Source organism: Rutidosis leptorrhynchoides, chromosome 9 (assembly GCF_046630445.1).
Source record: "Rutidosis leptorrhynchoides isolate AG116_Rl617_1_P2 chromosome 9, CSIRO_AGI_Rlap_v1, whole genome shotgun sequence".
Lineage (NCBI taxonomy): Eukaryota > Viridiplantae > Streptophyta > Magnoliopsida > Asterales > Asteraceae > Rutidosis > Rutidosis leptorrhynchoides.
Window position 1 is genome coordinate 119,205,436 of NC_092341.1, and position 9,381 is coordinate 119,214,816.

A 9,381-nucleotide genomic window follows, 5' to 3' on the forward strand; every position below is an offset into this window, starting at 1 on the left:
TTGATTCATCAAAAACGGAGCTACGGTTTGAAAGTTATGACCAAAACAAGTTTCCACAAAATCTGACCAGCTGTCACACGTGTGACTGAGACATCACACGTACGAGTAACTCCTCAACCGCGTGGTTGACCATCAAAAGTGTGGTCACACGTACGGTTGATCTGTCAAAAGTATGGGTGCTGAAAATCAGTTTCAGCACGCTGTTTTCGCGTTTTTTGACCCAAAATCATGATTTTTGCAAGTTCTAACACCAAAACCACTTCAAATACACCATATAAACTATATAGCAACTATTTCTAACATCAATTAGCACTAACAAACACATTCAAGCAAGAATCAAACCCAAAATCACACTTTTAAACTCATAAACCCAAAACTCAAATTTGACAAGATTAAAGCATGAAATCAAAGCACAAACCTGAGAATAGTGATTACTATGATGTTAGAATTCAATCTCTAAGGCCACACAATCCAATTTCAAGCATAAATCAAATAGGGTTTCAAGGGAGTAAGAGTTTAGGTACGGAGTATAATTTCTAATTTGGGGAAAATGAAACAAAAGTCTGGAAGCAGGCTTATAAATGGGTTAAAACCCATACCCCATAACACACGGGTATTTATCAGTTATCTGATATCTTTCGTACTTCGTTAGGAGGCCCTAACGGAGTCCAAATTCAACAAACGAACCTGTTCTGTGACCCTTGTCACAAACTGGTATCAACTAAACAACAAAATAATTATAAACATATAATTATTAAAATCACTAATTACACCATACCCAAGGGTAAAATGGTCATTTCAACTAGCCCCAAAATTCGGGTGTTACAGATTGTTTTAGAAAAACTTCATAACTTGATTATTGATTTTGGTGATGTTGGTTAGGGTTTGATAGAACTAAATGTGAACATTTGATGCATTGAATGCCATGCAATGTTGTTTGTAAGCGTTTAGTTGTATTGTATGCGTAATTACCTACGAAACAACGTATCACATGTGTGCATTTAATTCCCGAATCATAATTGTGCATTTATGAAATTGAATCATTAATGATGAGCATTTATTTGATCATTTAATTTGGAAACTTGATATTTGCAAATGATGTTTTTGATTGATGAAACGTGTTTAGTTGTGTTCCTTGTCAGATTACCTTTCCAACGATATAAGATACGTGTCGTAAGGGTTTACGGTTTGTGTTTTGCGTTTAAATGAAAATTGGCTTGGGACTTGGAAAATTGAAACATACCAGACATCAGATCACGTTGATTGCCGCGGCACGGCACTCTTTGGTCGCGGCGCGGCATTTGCCGTGTTTGGCTTCTGACCTACTTTGTCAAATTTCGAAAAATGTTTGCTATGCTACGCACCTCCGATTCACATGTAACTTTGTTCTAACATGCTTATATATGAATAAAAACTTCAGAAAAATAGTTCGGGACCCGACCCGAACGTGTTGACTTTTTCGTTGACTTTGACCCGACCAAAGTTGACTTTTAATCAAACTTAACCAAATACTTATGCAATCATTCTAACATGCTTTTATACTTGTACCTTGCATGAAACATGACAATTTGATTCACATGCTATTATAATCGAGTCGTAACGAGCCATAGGACTGATTGCACACTTTGACCAACCGTGTTTACCGATATTGATACAAACTATTTGTTTAGGTCAAGACTAGCGTTCGTTCTTGCACACGTTTACTTGTTGAAGTAGTTTTACATACGTGCACTTAAGGTGAGATCATAGCCCCACTTTTACTCTTTTGAACTTACATTTGGGATGAGAAAACATAAACGTTTCTTTTTACTAAGTGAACACAAGTACATGAAAACAAACATTCTACATACGAGTTTAGAACAAAATCCTCAATTCGATTATCATTAGTTACACTTGCAGGGTGTAAGCGAGAACTTATGTTGTATGGATCCATATGGGTTTGACAAACCCTCATTCAGACGGTTCGCTACCGTCTACGAATGAAATATATTTTCGAAAAACAGTGTATGTTCTAACACTATTGTGATGGGGTTCTATGGAAGGAATGTTAAGCCTTGATAATTGGGTGCTCGTGATAACAATTTTTGGAATGGATAACTATTATTTCAATGATATAAATCTTGTGGTTCATTTGTACTTACTTACTTAAACCTATGATTTCACCAACGTTTTCGTTGACAGCTTTCTATGTTTTTCTCAGGTCCTTGAACGTTTTGTGATACATGCTTCCGCTCTTTACTTTTGATACTTGCTTGGATATCGAGTATACATGCATCGTGGAGCGTCTTTTGACTTTATCTAAAATTGTGTCGCATAGGTTTCAAGTGTACTTATAACTTAGTATCATAACTTTTGGTTGAACAATTCTTGTAAACTTTGAAACACTCTTACATTTGAAATGAATGCGACATATCTTTGGTCAAACGTTATTTTAAAGACTTATGACCACGTAACGGGACCTAAGTAGACGGCGCCGTCAATGACGATTTTGTCGGGTCGCTACAATATATATATATATATATATATATATATATATATATATATATATATATATATATATATATATATATACACACACACACACACACACATTATTATTATACATATAATATACTCGTTCTATCTCAAATTAATAGTTATGTTTTAACTTTTTCATAATTTTAGCTTTAAATAACTTTTTTGTGCTATATACTACATGATAAAAGTTATACTAAATAAAAACACATGTAAAAATTAATTAATTTATAAAAATTTCATTATTTTTTTTCGAAAGGCAAGAAAATTTATGAAATAAAAGAAAACTAACAAGAAGCTAGCAAATACACGACACTAAAAACAATGCACCCTACACTAGCCCATAAACCAAGCCACCACGATATTACAAACCCAAAAATCACACAAAAAATCCAACCTAAGCTCAAATAGAAAACTAAAAAGACCAAACAACATGAGAGACACGAATGGACGACTAGACTCCGAATCCACAACTTGAAATCTCAGTTATCCATCTCCGGAATAGCCAAAATCTAAATCCACCCTACTACATGTTCGAATCTGAGGATGAATAATCATCGTCTTCGTCAGCTACATCGTTCAAGTTCATCATTAGATTAACAAGTGTAACTCGTTCACACCACTTAAGTAAATCTCGATTTTTATTACGTTTCAAATATTTTTTTCCTCGAATATAATTAAAAAAACCAGTGCCTATTTAACACTCTAGTATTCTTCATCTTCTTCTTGGAACGAAAACGAGTCAATAAGGCCGAATTTGCTTCTTTTATATCGATATTTGGACAAATATATTATGCTTTATAACACAAAAAGTTATTTAGGTTAAAGTTGAAAAAAAAAACTTTACCTATATATTTATTAAATTGAGACGGAAATAATATATAAATATAAAAAAAAGTAGTGTTGTATCTGATAATTTAGAGTGTGAGATATAAAATTAACTATTATTATTCTAATAGTAACTCCGGAGTAATAATTTACATTTACAATTTACAATGTGATACTCTGTCTTATATACTGTATAAAACTTGCAAAAGGTTGAAAAAGTCCAAAAATTGCCACTTCTTTTTATTTTCAAAACGTACACCTCACCATCTTCTTCTCCTGTTCTACAAAATCTCTGTGAAAACACATGCCAAAATCACACACTTCGATATTTCAATTATTATAATTCTAATAATTTAAAATTTATTTCTAATAATTAAATTATTTTTATCATCAATTTCTCTGCCGATTCTCACTGTAAATTACTCCCTACTTCATTTATTAATAATCTTATTCATTTCTTTAATCCCAACTCTTACACACACACACACACACTCTCTCTAAATCTAGGGTTTAACACTGTTTCACCATTTATGCAGCTACATATTGCGAGCTTATATAATGTGTAAATTTATTTATTATTACAATTATAGATCTGATTGTGATTGAGCTGAATTTACATTCACACTGTTCAATTTTAGTTCAGCTGAAGCAGTGAAAATGTTAATGATACGTGAATTAGGGTTAGGGTTTATGTTTAGGAGAGGTTAATGATAGTAACTGTGGTTAATTCAATGGGCTGCAAAGCTTCAAAAATTGATGATCTTCCATTAGTGATTCGTTGTAGAGAAAGAAAGAGATTAATTAAATCTGCTGCTGATTATCGGTACGAGTTATCATCTTCACATTTGGCTTATTTTCATTCACTTAAAGATATTGGTTATGCACTTTCTAGATTTGTTGATGAACAGCTTGTGATACCTTCACCTTCACCATCAGCATCACCTGTACTTACATTGCCATCTGAAGTAGGTAAAAGTAGTATTAATCATAATGGTAATAATGATTATCATAATCATAAGAATAATAATAATAATAATGGATCTATGTCGTCTGGTTCGATATCGATTTCACATGTTCATGATATTGAGGAATCTGGATCTGATTCCGATTTGAGCTCTACTTTAGATGATCATATTCGTTTACATAATAATAATGCTGCACATAATAATAATGATGCACATGATGATGGTGGTGGTGGAGGTCATGGTTTTGGACATAATCGACCACCGTCTAATTTGTACAATAGATCAAATGAGTACAACGAAATGGATACGAATGATCCTTATTTAATGAACAATAGAGAGGCACCAGCCTATCGAGGTATGGACCAGACTGGTTGGAGTGATCCGTTTGTGAACAACAGAGGACCTCTGCCTTTTCAACCTTCATGGGGTGAACCGTATGGAGTGAACCCTGAACCGTATGGTATAAACCCTGAACCATATGGGTTGAACCCATCTGTATTGCCATATCAACCTAGTCCTTGGGGACCAAACCAAACTAGTTGGGGCGGGGGAGACCCTTATGGGATGAACCCATCTGCATCTCAGTATCAACCTACATGGGGACCATATCAAGAAAATTTTGATTCTTACAATGGATACGGTGGTAACCCGAATTCTAATTCATATACAAATCAGTATTATGCTTCTTATATGAAAAAATCAGCCCCTGCTAGCCGAACTGTGATTCAACCAGAGGAAACAAGGGGGTTTCAAGAAACGGGTCAATGGCTCGATCCACAACATTATGATCCATATGGAGGTGCGTATAGGTATGGGTTTTCTTATAATGGGGCGGCCCCACCTCCTCCCCAAGAACCTAAGAAACCCAAAAGTCCTCCACCTCCTCCTCCACCAATGGATTCTGATTATCTTAACTTTTTTGATGCATATGATAACGAATACCGATTTGGATACGGGTATGAATCAATGGGTAGTAGTCCAGATTCGAGTGTTGTGCGAGAACGAGAGGGGATTCCCGATTTGGAAGAAGAAACAGAAACCGAGTCACATTATGAAGATCTGAAGGGTAAAACAGTCAATACAAAGAAAGACTTCAGTGAAAGAAAAGAAGACTTTGATGGCAGTTCATGGACAGAACCTTCCACTAGTACTGATGGTAGTTCTAGAAGAATGCCACCTGTCAAAAGCGAACATGGTGAAGCCAAGTCGGTCCCACTTGAAAATAATGATGGAACACGTTCGGTTAGTACTGAATTAGACAAGCATAGCTCTGAGACAATTGTTTCACAAAATATGGAGGAGGGTTATTATGAGAGTAAAAAGGGAGTAAGTTTTGATAAAGATGAAGGGTCAGGATCAATGCAAGAGATCGAATCCTCGATAATCAGTAGTTTGTCAACGTTATCTCCTCATGGTACTCGTGATCTTCACGAAGTAGTTCATGAAATCAAGGATGAATTCGAGACTGCGTTTAATAATGGAAAAGAAGTCGCTTTAATGCTTGAAGTTGGAAAGTTGCCTTACCAATCAAGGTTTGCAGTTATTAAGGGTAAAGAAAATTGTTATATAAATTATGTTCATGATTTCTAGTTATTATTGTGATTAAGTAAAACCGCATATTATCAGAAACTACTAATTAAAGAAACAAATAAAAAAAGTTTTTGTTGTTCAAAGTTATGATTCAAGCTTAGTATAACAAACAACTTATACTGTTAATTTGTTAATTTGCAGTGGTCTTATCCAAAATTCTCCCTTCTTTAACATCATCAGACCATCATCCATTACAATCTGTGAGTTCGTATTCTCGAGTTACAAAATTAGCAGGGTCCTATAATGTGGATGAAGTTGCAGATGATAGATCCATTAACCTTTCTTCTACTTTGGAGAAACTATATATGTGGGAGAAGAAATTATACAAAGAAGTAAAGGTAATACGATCACTACATCCTAAGAATTCCACTTAAAGCTTTTTTTTTTTTTTTTAATGATACATGAGGTGGTTGATCTATTTATAGGATGAAGAGAGGTTAAGGGTGATGTACGAGAAATGGTGCAATACGCTAAATGAATTGGATGCGTGTGGAGCAGAATCTAGTAAGATTGAAGCTGCACAGGCCTCTATAAAAAGGTTAAGGACTAAACTAAATGTATCGATCAAAGCTATCGATACGATATCTAGCGAGATACACAAGGTTAGGGACATGGAACTGCATCCACAAGTCAGTGAGCTAATATTCGGGTATGAACATCTTAATCCAATTTTACATATCCCTGATATCTCAAAATCATCCTTTCTTACTGTGTTTCCTTAATAATTATTATGTAAATTCATGGTTGCAAACGGCGTTTGCGGCAATTTGGTTACCAGCCCGTCAAGAAAAACATTTGATAAAAAAGGTCTGGTCAAAGTCGGTTAAAAGTTGACTTTTTGACTGGCCTTGTTCTAGTGTAAACGAAAATCACAAGCCCATTTAAAAAATTATAAAAATTAGTTGGGAAAAACACCGACTTACAGAGTATCCGTTAAAGATAAATTAATAAATAAATACATAAATACACTATAATTATAGAAAACATCATAAAAATATATATTATTTAAACTTATGTTACATCATCTTATTTGTAAATCATTTATTTTTAAAATATTTTATAAAAAATTATATTTGAAATATTTATATTGTGCTCTATACAGACTGATTAGAATGTGGCAATCAATTGTTAAATGCCACCGAAAGCAATTTGAAGCCATCATGGAGAGCAGAAGCCGAACGTTAAGGGCAAGCACGAGCCTTGAACGGGATTCAAGTTTAAGAACCACTCACGAGCTCGAAACAGGGCTCGTAAACTGGTGCCAACATTTTAATAACTGGATTAACGCTCAAAAAGCATATGTAGACTCTTTAAACGGGTGGCTTTTGCAATGCATTGATCACAAACCAGAAGTAACCATCGATGGTGAGGTTCCATATTCCCCGGGTCGAATGGGAGCTCCTCCGATTTTCGTAATTTGCAACGATTGGCAAAGGGAAATTAAAGGCGTTTCGCAAGATCGGGTCTCAAAAGCAATGAACGGGTTTGCATTTAGTTTAAGGCAACTTCTTGAAAGGCAAGACGATATTCAACGACTTATGCTGAAAAAGGAGGATCTTGCAAAGGAGTTTGCAAGAAAAAGACAAAATCTTGGGTCGGATAAACCACCCGGGTCGTTGGTTCCTTCTGAAAGTAATGTGGATCTGGATTATAAAGAAGCTATGAAGTTAGTTGGGTCAAGTAGTTTACAAGGTGGTGTGATTCCGATTTTCAAGGCTTTAGAGAAGTTTACTAATGATGCTTTAAAAGCTCATGAACAGGTAAGACTGCAATAACGGGACGTTTCTGGTGTGTGCACTAATTGTTAAAAATTATGTGAAGCTAGTTTTAATCTTCGTTACAAATTCATCGGATGGTTTTTGGCGTATTGGTATTATGTGGATCTTTAGGACCGATTTTGAGAGACTAATGATTAGTAGTGTCGTTAGGCGATAGACGGAAGGAGCAAGAAGTGCCTGTTTTGTAGAAGTTTGATCAAAAATCAAGATATGTTTAGGTGATGTAATAGCTAATTTTATCTAGTTTAGGAGTTTTTGTACATAAACATTGTTAAATTTATGTGTTCAAATAATTTCCCCTTTTATTTTTTCATTGTGGGTTTAATTAAAAGTTATGTCTAGTAACATTTATATTTATGTCGTCTTAGTTGTTTTTCTCCGGTAAAGAGTTGCCCGATGAATTTACTATAAAGAATAAAAGTATTGATACGGGCTACAAGGCATGGTGCAACCAACAACCAAGAGCACGAAAGCCGACAAAAACAATGACTCGCGACTCAACTGTTGGAAGCTTCGACGAGCCCAACACACCACTATAGAGGATCTAGACTATACTAGACTCACTACACCAACACTTCGACGTTGGTTAGCCTTTAATTTTATAAATCCTTAGTGCACAATGTACTTAGGCGACAATGTCGACCATATATCTTTAGGCGGTATAACCGACCATGTATTACTTAGGCATAATAAGAACAACAAAAGTGCACTAAGAACTTAAACACAAACTAAGGCTTGATCGGGAAACTTAACAAAAACACTTATATTAAATTACAATTACAATATTACTTACAAGCTTTCTCTTCTCTACTTTCGCTAACTCACACTCTTCTTCTCTTCTTCACAACTCACTTCTTATTTCACTCTCACAACTTCACACATGAAATCTCCTCCCATATTTATACTACTCCATGGAACATTCTAGAACCTAGATATTTCCATGGATATATAAATATCTAGATATTTCTACAACCTACAAATATCTAGATTTTTCTTTTACATTTCAATTTCTAGATTTTTCTCTCATATTCTAATATCTAGATATTTTCTTATACATATTAATATCTAGATATTTTACCCATATACATTTACTAATTCCATATTATTCTAAATTTGCATTGTATTTTAACATCAACCAATAATGGCGCCAGCCGACATTAACTTGCCAAGCTCGCTACAGGTTCCGCAGACAGTAACTTGAGCGCACTGATTGAATCAAAGAGTTCATTCATTGATCCTTCTTGCCCTTTAAATAAACGTAAATAAACGAGTGTTCCTTTTCTGCCGGATAAAGTAAACCGGAGCTGCAAGCAATAACTTGGCCACTATAAACTGAGCAATATTAGGATCAGAATGAGGAATCAAACAGTTTACTATATCTTTCCAATTATAGCCCATCATGATCTTTACCATTGATTTGCATTTCGACCAAAAAAGCGTGGAATAACTACATTCGGAAAACAAATGAGAGTGCGAGTCCGAATGTCCAATTGCAAACTGCATAAAGGACATAAGAGAATATTAGAGCCCCGATGCTTTCACCTTGTCTTTAGTTTTAAGACATTCTTCCATTAGCAGTCAAACAGGGCCGTCTCAACAATTTGAAGGCCCTAGGCGAAAATAAAAGTGAGCCTTTATACACGTTTGAATTTTTTAATACATATAAAAAGATAATACTTAGATTTATTTATTTATTTACTTAAATG

At 34.7% G+C, this 9,381-nt stretch overlaps 1 protein-coding gene across 1 annotated transcript; it reads left to right on the plus strand.

Moving 5' to 3' along the window:
• The first annotated feature begins 4,073 nt into the window (after positions 1 to 4,073).
• On the plus strand, positions 4,074 to 7,847 carry LOC139865766 (uncharacterized). The gene is made up of 4 exons (XM_071853865.1): positions 4,074 to 5,856; positions 6,039 to 6,235; positions 6,323 to 6,546; positions 7,000 to 7,847. The coding sequence occupies exons 1-4, from the start codon at positions 4,074 to 4,076 to the stop codon at positions 7,670 to 7,672; spliced, it is 2,877 nt and encodes a 958-aa protein (XP_071709966.1). The 3' UTR covers positions 7,673 to 7,847.
• Positions 7,848 to 9,381: the final 1,534 nt, after the last annotated feature.

Coding starts and splice junctions, on each gene's coding strand:
- LOC139865766 (XM_071853865.1), top strand. CDS start 4,074: ATGGGCTGCAAAGCTTCAAAAATTGATGATCTTCCATTAGTGATTCGT. Junction 5,857..6,038: donor AAGGTTTGCAGTTATTAAGG/GTAAAGAAAATT, acceptor GTTAATTTGCAG/TGGTCTTATCCAAAATTCTC. Junction 6,547..6,999: donor GTCAGTGAGCTAATATTCGG/GTATGAACATCT, acceptor TGCTCTATACAG/ACTGATTAGAATGTGGCAAT.